At 39.1% G+C, this 13,370-nt stretch overlaps 1 protein-coding gene across 1 annotated transcript; it reads right to left on the bottom strand.

Annotated features, from left to right (window-relative positions):
• Positions 1–2,889: 2,889 nt before the first annotated feature.
• RRH (retinal pigment epithelium-derived rhodopsin homolog) lies at positions 2,890–12,219 on the bottom strand. Its single transcript, XM_073655461.1, has 7 exons — positions 11,988–12,219; positions 10,344–10,534; positions 8,818–8,917; positions 7,985–8,138; positions 6,595–6,763; positions 6,114–6,292; positions 2,890–3,050 (listed from the first exon to the last, which is right to left on the bottom strand). Exons 1-7 carry the CDS (start codon positions 12,124–12,126, stop codon positions 2,945–2,947), a joined length of 1,038 nt encoding a protein of 345 aa, XP_073511562.1. The 5' UTR covers positions 12,127–12,219; the 3' UTR covers positions 2,890–2,944.
• Positions 12,220–13,370: the final 1,151 nt, after the last annotated feature.

Raw genomic sequence — 13,370 nt, 5'->3', positions numbered from 1 at the left:
AAGGTCTGTCCCGTGTCTACACAGGCGCTGCTCACAAAGGTGTGCAGTGACTTCTTCTGAGCAAATTAACCTTTGTGATTATATAAGATTGATCTCTTTTACGCAAAACAGAAGATTCTAGGCTTTCAACAATCTTATTTTTTAATCAAGTTTTAAATATGGGAACTACAGAAGTCTTGTAAAATAAGGGTCAACTCTGTAAATATTGAGTCTGCATAAACTTCATATATTTGTCAATAACTATATAAAAACTTATGAAATCCTTAATTGTTCTTCTGTAACCATAGAGACTAATGACTAAAGATCTAAAAACAATGACGCAGCTAATTTTGGGAAAAATAAAATTTATATCAGTCTCAAAACTTTTGGCCATGACGGTACAGTCATTTATATATTACCCATTGATTGAAAGTCAGTCCATTTCACAGCCAACCATCATGTTCCATGAGTTAGCAAAGATGTGTCAATTCTCCAGGTTTCAGTAAACATCTCATATCGTGTGCAATACCCTCACTGTTTGTGTAGTTGCTATAATTCATTGCTGCCTTCACCTACCGCATACCAAGAATATTTGTATCGTGCTGGTTGTTACCAGTTCTGTGTCTGCTCATCAACTGCTAGGTGTGGAAATACTTAAAAGGAACCTGTCACCCTGAAAATGCAGTCCAAATCTGCAGGCACTATGTTATATTGCAGGGGGAGCAGAGGAGATTCATATCTAGTTTTGTGGGAAAAGATTAAGTAGAATTTGTGTTGTAATCATATGTAAATACTTTTATGCCAAAAATGACAAAAGTATTCTTGGGGTGATACCTTTATTGCCTAACCAGAAAATATATATATATGCAAGCTTTCAGAGCACAGAGGCTCCTTCTTCAGGCAAGATTACAAATGAATTCATAAGACAAAAGGCACAGCATTTGAGAGATGTTACAACAAGACATGTGTTCATGAGGTGTAAGTTGTGATGCCTCCTACTGATAAGTTAGGGAGAGCAAATTAGTTTTTTTGTTGCAAAATGAGAGGCCTTGGGAATGTTTAATTATCTGGAGGTGTGAATTGTGTCCATGTAGTGAGTCATAAAGCCAGGTATTTGTCTACCCTTTTATATGCATTACTTCAACTTTGATATACAGTAAGGTTTTTAATATAGACAGTATAGGTACCGTCCCAATTTAGGGTCACCTTGCCGCTGGTGGGACGGCTTGTATACTTTTTTTGATCAAAAATAGTTCACTAAGTACCCTATATTTATTATGCAACTTTGCTTTACATTTATATATAATGATGGTAGGGTATGAGATATATTTTTGTCTTTTGTAGGTTTTGCTTCTTTTTGCTAGTGTGAACATGCTCCTATTTCTTGCATGTTTACCATCTTAGACCTCAGTTCACATTGCTTGGTTTTTTGTCTTGTTTAGATATCAATCCGCTCAGCTCCCCCTGCTCTATAACATGGTGCCAGCAGATTAGACTGCATTTTCATGGTGACAGGTTCTGTCAGCACTAAATGAATTTTAGTATCTTGGTCCAGTGCTCAATTTGCCAGAAAATATTATTAGGGCTATGTCTTCCCTACAAGGTGTTGCGTTTAGTTTGGATACATATTTTGTGATGAAAGCCTCCCTTTAAGGCCTCTTTCAGACGTCCGTGTTGCACGCGCATGTGTTCTGTCTGTGGTTTTCACAGGGCTGTTCTGTTTTTTTCTGGCAACACTGATGGAAAGTACAGATACAAGTTTATTTGTCCGTGAAAAACATGTACAGCACACGGATTGCATCCTTGTCTCATCCGAGTATAACATATGTGAAAAACACTGACGACACACGGGCCAAGCGCTGACGACACACGGGCCAAGCGCTGACGACACACGGGCCAAGCGCTGACGACACACGGGCCAAGCGCTGACGACACACTGATCAAACACTGATCAAACACTGATGACACATGTACCTTTTTTGTATACATGAAACACAGACATGTCCCTTTCCATAAATATTTTTTTATATACCCGGTATAAATGACGCTGTTGTACTGAATCTGGTGTTTCTCTTTTGTTCCTGCTCTTCTCCATTCCTGAGATATTACTCTTTTCCCTGTATGTAAAACTAAGGGGAGAGGGAGTTTAGCCAAGTGGGCGAAGTTCTCAACTCTTCTCTATAGGAGTCTTCTTTGGATAAATTACTAGATTTATACACAGGGAAGAGAGGACATTATCTCATGAGGGGAAGCACAGGAACAAAAAATAAACAATGCCACATTCAGGAGCACGGTGGCTCAGTGGTTAGCACTGTAGCCTTGCAGCGCTGTGGTCCTGGTTTCAAATCCAACCAAGGACAACATCTGCAAGGAGTTTGTATGTTCTCCCTGTGTTTGCGTGGGTTTCCTCCCACACTCCAAAGACATACTGATAGGGAATCTAGGCTGTGAGCTCCGATGATGATGTCTGTAAAGCGCTGTGGAATTAATGGCGCTATATAAGTGAGTAAAATAAATACATTTAGGAGAATGGTGACATTTACACTGAAAAAAAAAAAATAACAGATTCTTGGCACATAACAGGTCCGCTTAAAGGAGTTTCACATAAGTAGAAATTTCCCATCAAGTCTGTGTCACTACTATTACAGAAGGTGTAAAAAACGATCTGATAATTCCAGTGTTCACATTTATGGTTAATCCAGAGGAGACAGACATTTTCCCAGCAGCTATCCAACATGCATCACCATATTAAATAAAGACCACTTCTATGTGCAGACTTCTGCCACTATTTTTTTACAATGTTTTTTAATATAACTTTTGTTTTTACAAAATAGTGCAATTATCTTTATCTTTAATTATGAGAATAACAAAATTGCTCAGTTCACATACTGTTGTACTATAACTAGAGGAGACTTTTATTATTGTCTGTACATAAACAGGATTATTTGTCAGACCGTAAGGAGCGTTATGTTGTCAACGTGCTTTGGGACACACTCATCGGAAAGTGGTCATCTACAGTCACCTCTCGACGTGACTTGCACTGCACCATAGAAAGAATCGCTCTCCTGAACCTGAAAAAAACACGGCAGAGATGTTGATACTCGGATGCTTTTATTTTATTTTTATTTTTTACAAAGTTGGTTTTAGGGGGACAAGCAACTATATAGCATACAGCTGTATATGTCTGTGGCATCCATTGGAGGTTCACCCTGGGCTTATTTTCTGACCAATACCGTAAACAGATGGCCTAAAGTTGAACACATCCTAACAAATATACAGTGGGTACGGAAAGTATTCAGACCCCTTTAAATTTTTCATTCTTTGTTTCATTGCAGCCATTTGGTAAATTCTAAAAAGTTCATTTTTTTTCTCATTAAAGTACACTCTGCATCCCATCTTAACTGAAAAGAACAGTAATGTAGAAATTTTTGCAAATTTATTAAAAAAGAAAAACTGAAATATCACATGGTCATAAGTATTCAGACACTTTGCTCAGTATTGAGTAGAAGCACCCTTTTGATCTAGTACAGCCATGAGTCTTCTTCTTGGGAAGTTTTTCACACCTGGATTTAGGGATCCTCTGCCATTCTTCCTTGCAGATCCTCTCCAGTTCCGTCAGGTTGGATGGTGAACGTTGGTGGACAGCCATTTTCAGGTCTTTCCAAAGATGCTCAATTGGGTTTAGGTCAGGGCTCTGGCTGGGCCAGTCAAGAATGGTCACAGAGTTGTTCTGAAGCCACTCCTTTGTTATTTTAGCTGTGTGCTTAGGGTCATTGTCTTGTTGGAAGGTGAACCTTCGGCCAAGTCTGAGGTCCAGAGCACTCTGGAAGAGGTTTTCATCCATGATATGTCTGTACTTGGCCGCATTCATGTTTCCTTCAATTGCGACCAGTCGTTCTGTCCCTGCAGTTGAAAAACACCCCCATAGAATGATGCTGCCATCACCATGTTTTACTGTTGGGATTGTATTGGGCAGGTGATGAGCAGTGCCTGGTTTTCTCCACACATACCGCTTAGAATTATCACCAAAAAGTTCTATATTCTTCTCATCAGACCAGAGAATCTTATTTCTTGTAGTCTAGGAGTCCTTCATGTGTTTTTGAGCAAACTCTATACAGGCTTTCATATGTCTTGCTCTGAGGAGAGGCTTCTGTCGGTACACTCTGCCATAAAGCCCCGACTGGTGGACGGCTGCAGTGACAGTTGATTTTGTGGAACTTTCTCTCATCTCCCTACTGCATCTCTGGAGCTCAGCCACAGTGATCTTGGGGTTCTTCTTTACCTCTTTCACCAAGGCTCTTCTCCCACGACTGCTCAGTTTGGCTGGACAGACAGGTCTAGGAAGACTTCTGGTGGTCCCAAACTTCTTCCATTTAAAGATTATGGAGGCCACTGTGCTCTTAGGAACCTTGAGTACTGCAGAAATTCTTTTGTAACCTTGGCCAGATCTGTGCCTTATCACAATTCTGTCTGAGCTCCTTGGGCAGTTCCTTTGAGCTCATGATTCTCAGTTGGTCTGACATGCACTGTGAGCTGTGAGGTCTTATATACACAGGTGTGTGCCTTTCCAATTCAAGTCCTATCAGTTTAATTTAACACAGCTGGACTCCAATGAAGGAGTAGAACCATCTCAAGGAAATGGACAGCAAGTGACTTAAATATGAGTGTCTGAATACTTATGACCATGTGATATTTCAGTTTTTCTTTTTTAACCACTTTACAGCCTGGGACGTATTGGTACGCACCAGGCTGTCACCCCGTTCAGCTCGGGCTCCGGCGGTGAGCCCACACTGAACCGGGCACATGTCAGCTGATTCTTACAGCTGACATGTGCCCGCAACAGCCGCGGGTGGAATCGCGATCCACCCGCGGCTGTTAACTAGTTAAATGCTGCTGTCAATCTCTGACAGCAGCATTTAACATCGCCGCGCCGGAAGCGAGTCACTTACCCCGCCCATCGGTGACCCCGTCACGTGATCGCGGGTCACTGATTGGTGGGCATGACAACCCTGGGTCTGCAGCAGACCCCAGTGGTTGTCATGTGCTGATCGCTATGAGCGCCACCTAGTGGTCTGCGCTCATAGCACAGAAGCATTTCTGCTACATAGAGGTGATCTGCTAATCACCTCTATGTAGCAGAGGCGATCAGACAAGTGCGGCTTCTAGTCTCCTATGGAGACTATAGAAGCATGGAAAAAGTGAAAAAAAAAAGTTTTTAAAAATATTAATAAAATTAAAAAATATATAAAAGTTTAAAATCACCCCCCTTTCGCCCCATTCAAAATAAAATAAAAAAAACAGCAACACATACACATTTGGTATCGCCGTGTTCAGAACCGCCACATCTATCAATATAAAAAAAGAATTAATCCAATTGGTAAACAGCGTAACGAGAGAAAAATTCTAAACGCCAGAATTAAGTTTTTTGGTCGCCGCAACATTGCAATAAAATGCAATAACCGGCAATCAAAACATCGGATCTACCCCAAAATGGTATCAATAAAAACTTCAGCTTGGGGCGCAAAAAATAAGCCCTCACCCGGCTTTTTTTTTTTTTTTGGAATTTTTTTTCACCATTTAAATAAAAAAGAACCTGTACATGTTTGGTATCTACGAACTCATAATGACCTGGAGAATAAGAATGTTTTAACATTCAGTGAACGTGGTAAAAAAAAAAACATCTGCGGTATTGCACTTTTTTTTGCAATTTCACTGCACTTGGAATTTTTTTCCTGTTTTTCTGTACATGATATGGTAAAACCAGTAATGTCGTTCAAAAGTACAACTCATCCCGCAAAAAATAAGCCCTCACACGGTCATATTGACAAATAATAAAAACGCTATGGCAATGGGAACAAGGGGAGCAAAAAACGAAAGTGCAAAAACTGAAAATTCCAGGGTCCTTAAGGGGTTAATAAATTTGCAAAAATTTCTACATTTCTGTTTTTTTTCAGTCAAGATGGGGTGCAGAGTGTACATTAATGAGAAAAAAAAAATAACTTTTTTAGAATTTACCAAAAGGCTGCAATGAAATAAAGAGTGAAAAATTTAAAGGGGTCCGAATACTTTCCGCACCCACTGTATTTTGGCTTGTAAGATTAAAAAAAAAAAAAAGTGACGAAAGCAAAACTTACTTCTTATTTGCAACGACATAGATGCAAGGATTATAGAACGTTGAAGACTTGGCAAAGAGAGGAGCTATGATAGCCATTGCTGGTGAAATTTGTTTAGGATCCCCAAAAGATGACCACAGGCAGACAATAGAATATGGAGACCAGGCTATCAAGAACATGAGGATCATCACTACAGACATCTGGAAACAGAAATATGCCAACAATCACTATCAGTACTGGCTGTCGTATTGTATTTTAATAATATATCTAATATATCATTCTCTTCTTTGAGCACCTACAGAGATAATAAGCGCAAGAGAAGCTCAACAGGGAATCAATAGACCCATTTGGCAAAGATGGCAACTATACTAGCAATCCTAGGATGTAAGGTTTTGCCTAAAATTTATGCTAGCAGAATTTTACCAAATGCTTTAGTATAGATGACATGTCTATAATTATAATCACATACATAAATATATACTATATGGCATCACCTTCTTACCTTGGTAACATCAGCCTGATCAGACCAGTCCAAATTGCCACCTCCAAGGCCGTTTCTGCTGTCATATCCCTTCATTGTGCGGGACACATTGTAGTAACAGTAAAACATCACCATCAGCGGCACAATGAAATTAATGGCAACTACAGTCATTGTGTAAGATACAAATGACCTGAAGAAGAAACATCAAGTTTACAAGCCCTGATGTCAACATCATTGAGTCTGGCTGCAATTGCATGAAGAAACAGAAGGGTTTGCCCAAGCCTACATCCACAGAAGATCTGGAGTTAGTTCTCCAAGATGTCTGAAACAAACTCCCTGCCAAGCTCCTACAAAAACTGAGTGAAAGGGTACTTAGAATTGATGCCTTGATATTTTTTTTTAAGGCCAAGGAGGGTCACCCCTAATATTGATTTGATTTAGATTTTTCTTTTGCATGTTTACTTTGCATTTTGTTAATTGATAAAAATAAACCATTCACACCTCTATCTTTGAAAGCATACTTACTTAGCAGTATTTTCTCCACAGTCCCATATATATTTGTTCTGAATCTTTTATTTATAGTAGACAGAGAAAAGCAGGAGACATCAGATGCCACTGTAGATAAACTACTATAGGGTAGCATGTCAAACCTGCTTTGAGGACAACATTTATGAATTGGATAGAAGTAAAGGAAATTGGGGAATATGTCCAGAAATTTTTCTTTCAGAAAAGCCTTGTAGGGAGATGGTCTTCTCAAACAAGATGCCCAGGATGCATAATATATAGTGGAAGAAGTGTCAGTGTATTATGAATCGAGTGCATGAAGAAACAGAAGAATGTGCACATGCCTACATCCACAGAAGATCTGTGGTTAGTTCTCCCAAGATCTTTGGAACAAACTCCTTGCCGAGTTCCTACAAAAACACATGGGAACACGGGATTGATAGGAAGGATTGGACAGGGGCCATTAAATGACAGATAGTCCATCTGGCAGCTGTCATGCTGAACTTTCAGGGACCATAGGTGTTGATGAAGAGGTAGATTCTGAAAACCTTTGTCTTGGGCACCCAGAGAACTTGACCCACCACGACAGGTAGCATTTGCCACTTACATTAAAGTGGTGCGGCATGCATGTGGCTAGTTAGTAACAATATTTGACCCCAATGTATAGCAGATGTTCACTGTATTTTATAAAATAAAACAAAACATGGCAGATTTACTTACTATAATGGCTGGTTATTTCCATAGATCAAACAGATTTATACAAACATTTTAAAGGGATGCTTTCGTCAGATATTTTTTACATGTATTAATGAGCAACGTAATTATATGTTATAGGTGTTTTAAGAAAATGGGTGCCTCATGTCTCAATGTATTGTGCAGGAGAGAAAAGAAGCTCAATATTTCTTACGCATCATTTTTCCTCCAATTAATAGTACATGTGGCTCCGGTTGGGTCTGGGGCATAACTTGACCATCCCACAATAGGCATTACAGACCAGAAAACAGCATTTATCCAGGCTGCCAGGATCATGGCTGCATAGTGACAGCTTGTCATTCTTCTTCCTGTGGAGATCAAAAAATACATCAGCAATCAGAGCTTGTGGCTCAGCAGCTTAGGCTCCTGCCTGTAAAGTTAAGGTTGTGGGTTCAAGACCGGGAAGCCTCACAAAAGAAAAAATACAAAAAATCCAGCAGCCAAAAAAAATCAAGTTCCTAATTTTACTTAATAGCTTTGTTTTAATGAAACAGACACGCTCACACATCTGTCAGATCCTGGTCTATGAGCAGAGGTGTAAGTTGAAGCTCCTGTGAGAAATGTATGAATAAACTGACAACTGGGCGTTACTAACTGAGGGTGTGCCACAGTACACTATCATACTGTCCAATCAGTGCTGACTGTCAGACTACCTATGGACACAATACTTTGTCAAGGGGAATGGTAACACCCAGTTGTCAATTTATTTGTAAGGAGGAATAACAGAGGAATGGCACAATGCTACATTGTAAGGAAGATGCTCCAGAAATGTTATTTCATAAGCAAGTATTTATTAATAAGGAGAAGTCAGGAGAGTACCAGAAAAAAAAATAACATTGGCATATTGCATGGTCTTTCAGTTTAATGCATCTGTACATACGCTAAGTGTTTTAAGCAGTCAGACAAACCAAAACCGTGGTGGTAAGTTTAACCTGACCTGTCACTTTAGGTCATATGAGTTTTGTTAAAATTAAATCTACAAATTACCTATGTCAGGTCGACAGATTGTCAGGTAACGATCAATGGCAACCACAGTCAGAAGTCCAATACTTGCCATCCCAAAGAAGATGTTTAAGCTAGCATAGATCTAAAAGTGAACATTGACAAGGATTTTTGTTTTCTCCTTAACAGAAGTAAAAAGTTTGTAGAAGTTTAGAATGCAGAAGTCATCACTTTTTTCTTAGAATTAACACAAAGTAACTTTGTCCTTGTTTAAAGGAGTGGTGAGCGGTACCTAGTGTTACATTTATAATAAGGAACTTTAAATATGAATTAAATTAGGTAAATTACTTAATTCAGATATTCATAGATTTTTCATAAATATGTTAGATTCACATACATTGAGGGCTTTTTCCCTCAGAAAACCCACTGATCGACCTAACAGCCACTTGTACAGTAGTGGCCTCTACTGGACAACTGCAGAACGACATGTGTTGACCACTGTATAGTAACTGGAGTTATGTGGTACAAGTCAATGGACCCGATCCATCATTTGAAATGTATTGAAGTTACTTTTCTTTTTTTTTCTCTTGTGGTATTCACTGACATTTACAGTTATATGAAAAAGTTTGGGCACCCCTATTAATCTTAAGCTTAATGTTTTCTTAAAATTGGTGTTTTTGCAACAGCTATTTCAGTTTGATATATGTAATAACTGTTGGACACAGTAATGTTTCTGCCTTGAAATGAGGTTTATTGTACTAACAGAAAATCAAATTTTGTTTGATTGCAGATTGCACATTTTCTGTTAGTACAATAAACCTCATTTCAAGGCAGAAACATTACTGTGTCCAACACTTATTACATATGTCAAACTGAAATAGCTGTTGCAAAAACACCAATTTTTATAAAACATTAAGCTTAAGATTAATAGGGGTGCCCAAACTTTTTCATATAACTGTATTGCGCCAAATTATAAATTATTCAAAATGGGAAGTGGTCCATGAATTTGGTGCAAATTCAAAAAGGCTCTTTTTGTCTTTAACCGGTTTCTGCAAGTTGTAAGCATTTAAAGTCACTGATCCTTTAAAAAAAAAGTCATAAAACTGCACCAAATTGAAAACTCCTCTTTTGCTCCAGAAAGGAGTGCGATGCCCCCCATGGTAAAAGCTGCATTTCATGAATCTGTCTGCAATATCTGGATAAGCAAAGTTGTTGAGAAAAATATTAAAAAAAAAAAAAAAAAAAGTAATGCAAAACATATAAAAGTAAAAGATGCATATACTAAAGCCACTAAAAAAGAGCAAATTACTCCAGAAAAGTGGAACAGCAGCAAATGAAGAATAAGGGCCATTGTCCAGAGTAGAAGCAAATGCAGAGTCCCAAAGTTTGGGGTTTCCCAGAGATATTCGCAGTCTCAAAATATAAAGCTACAGATGGCCAAATAGTATAAAAGGGCAACAAGAGACTTGTCAGTCCTCCGAGTAAGAATAGAAGAGTAGCCTCTTTCCTTCTCAATTCTAATAGGGTAGAAACATCACAAAGCATCAACAGTGGTAGAGAGTGTTTAGTACCTGACATCCCACATTTCCAAATTTCCAACTTCCGTGTAAGTCAGAGGCAGCAGACATAGGGTACCCAATACCACTGACCCCTATGTCTGTGAATGCCAGATTGATGATGATCGCATTCGTTGCTGTTCGAAGCTCCTTATATTTAACAAAGATTCCCAATACTACAATGTTGCTTAAAATGCTCACTACACCTAGGAGAGAAGATGCAAAAAAATACAGGTTACAAAAACAATTACTTTGTGAGCACTTTCAGGAAATTTAGCATTGAACAACAAGTTTTTATCCCATGGGGCCTTTATGGTGGGATTAATTCTGGTTGACACACTTGTGAGTAAGGATGAATTTGTTCCCTTTAATATGGCAACCATTATATGTTCGATTTTTTTTTTTGCATTTCTTCTATTTCAACAACTTGTTGACTTTGTGAATTTTAGCTTTGTATTACTAGAAATTTAGTTGGCTGCCATAAACTATCCACAGAAATTAAAGGGTTTGTGCCAGGTGTTGCAAGTTAGCCCCTATCTGTGGGATAAGGGATTATTTCCAAATTATTAGAGGGTCTGACGGCTAGGACACAATCTATATTGAGAACATCTGAAGAGCCCTATCTGAATGTTCCAGAATTCTCTAAGGCATACATGTCAAACTCTGGCCCGTGGGCCAAATCTGGCCCGCAGGGTGGTTTTATCTGGCCTGCAACACCAGAACCACCACCATTATTCTATATGGAGGACTATGTGGGGCCCATTATTCTGTATGGATGACTATGTGGGTCCCATTATTCTGTATGGATGACTATGTGGGGCCATTATTTTGTATGGAAGATTATGTGGGGCCCATTATTCTGTATAGAGGACTATGTGGGGCCATTATTCTGTATGGAAGACTATGTAGGGCCATTATACCGTATGGAGGACTATGTGGGGCCATTATTCTGTATGGAGGACTATGTGGGGCCCATTATTCTGTATGGAGGACTATGTGGGGCCATTATTCTATATGGAGGGCTATGTGGGGCCCATTATTCTGTATGAAGGACTATGTGGGGCCCATTATTTTGTATGGATGACTATGTGGGGCCATTACACTGTATACTTGTTGGCCTGTGACTTAGTCCAAGTTTTTAATTCTGGCCATCTGTGTGTTTGAGTTTGACATCCCTGGTCTACGGGATTGAAAGAAAATAGCTGAGCACTGTGCTCCACATGTCACCAGGAGCACCATGACTGTCACACTTTCTTCACCTACCCTGTAATAAACCTATCCACATCCCCTTGAGGATCTTGCAAAGCAAGTCTGTATAATGGCTTATCTGCATTCAATCAACCAAAGTGGTTGCACAGGCTAATCATGCTAAAAGAACAAAGGCGTTCTGCTCCCCCTCAGCCAGAACTTGCAAGGCCCATGTTGAAACCCAACATCTCATCAATTTCCACTGATTTGTGGTGGGACTGCCCCATAAGCTTATTTGTATGGGGGCCTCCCAACCCTCCCCCAATCACAGCTGTCAGATTTTACCATACTTGATCCTTCTTTTTTCTTTAGAATAAATGTCACTTATTATTCCACTCTCCCCACTAACAAACATCATGTGATACAATGGATATAGTACAGATATGCAGAAAAAAAATATATAAACCATACCTGCTGTAATAAGATAAGCTGCGACAATATTGTGCTCACGCTGGGAGAACATAGAATGCACTTCGGTGGGGAGGGCAGACGCATTATTGCAGACCGTTGCAGTTGGTGGAAATATTAGAACTTCTGGTGTGTTGTCCATCGCACACCTTCAATGCAGTCACTGCTAATCACAATTATGTACCATTATCCCATGAGTTTCTGCAGCACTAAACTGTTTGCATAAATTAATCTAGCAGCAGTTCTTGTCCCAGTAAAGCTTGTTAGCGAAACAAAGACCAACACAAAAAGGTCGATGTTCACAACGAGGGGCTTAGTTTTCATTCAGAGCCTCTTTTCTAGACAGCTTAAAAATGTCACATGCCCTCATTAAAAAGCACTATGGAATGCAACCGATTACTTATTTGTACATCTACATACCTTGATTTCTAGGAAGAATTAATCAGCCTTTATGGGTTTTTTTTTGGCAATTTCTTCACCACCTTCTGAGAGTGATAACCTCAAATTACTAAGCAAGACCTGAAAAGGCCAAGTTCAAAGAAAAATAAAGTATTATTGCCTGTCAGTTTTGGGTTAATTTTCACATGAGCATAAAAAAAATTGTCAGTTTCATTCATAAAACTCAGATCTTTTTTTTTCCTCATCCGCATGTAATAAATTGTTATACAGCAATAATTATTAGGAAACTACTGTGTTTAATTACTATGTTAAAGAACTGCAATATATCTGTAAATATTACATTCTGAATGGTGTCCCCCTATAGTAATAGATTTTTTTTCGCTCACCCATAGACTTGTATGGGCAAGTATCAGATATACAGAGGAAACTAACGCATTCTGCGATTTCACTCGTAGATTCCGTGAAAAAAAAATGCTCAACTGCATTGTTCCATTGAATTACATTGGGCCGAGTGCTGTTTTGTCATGGACATCACTCAGAGTGAAAATACAGTTGTGTAAACTTGACCTTACACTGACATTTTCCGGCTATCCGTCAGAATGTGGTGAATAATTGGCTGTAGCCAGGAAGTATGTTCTAGTATTCATCCTGGGTGGTATGTCTCCAGAACACTGACACTAGTTACTTTTGACTTTAACCATAAATGCACCATAAGTAGTTTTAATTTTAAAACTAATTGAATCTCTGACACTGGAAATCTTGCGGCATGTGCCATATTACCAAGGTATTCTCCCTGAGTGACATTGCTTCTAGATAGAATTACAGTGCCCAGGTACCATCCCATAACAAAGAATTACATAAAAGATGCCTATTGCTTGTGCATTGGTATTTTAGCCTACTTGCTCCATACACATCCTAAGGATGGATTCAGATGGCTGTACGTCAATGCCCATATAAGGACTGCAAATACCTGGACTGGCCGTGGGT

Source organism: Phyllobates terribilis, unplaced genomic scaffold (genome assembly GCF_046119375.1).
Source record: "Phyllobates terribilis strain yellow unplaced genomic scaffold, ASM4611937v1 Scaffold_1__5_contigs__length_1240528914, whole genome shotgun sequence".
In the NCBI taxonomy this organism is placed as follows: domain Eukaryota; kingdom Metazoa; phylum Chordata; class Amphibia; order Anura; family Dendrobatidae; genus Phyllobates; species Phyllobates terribilis.
The sequence above is the reverse complement of the archived record's forward strand: the minus strand, read 5'-3'. Positions and strand labels throughout refer to the sequence as shown.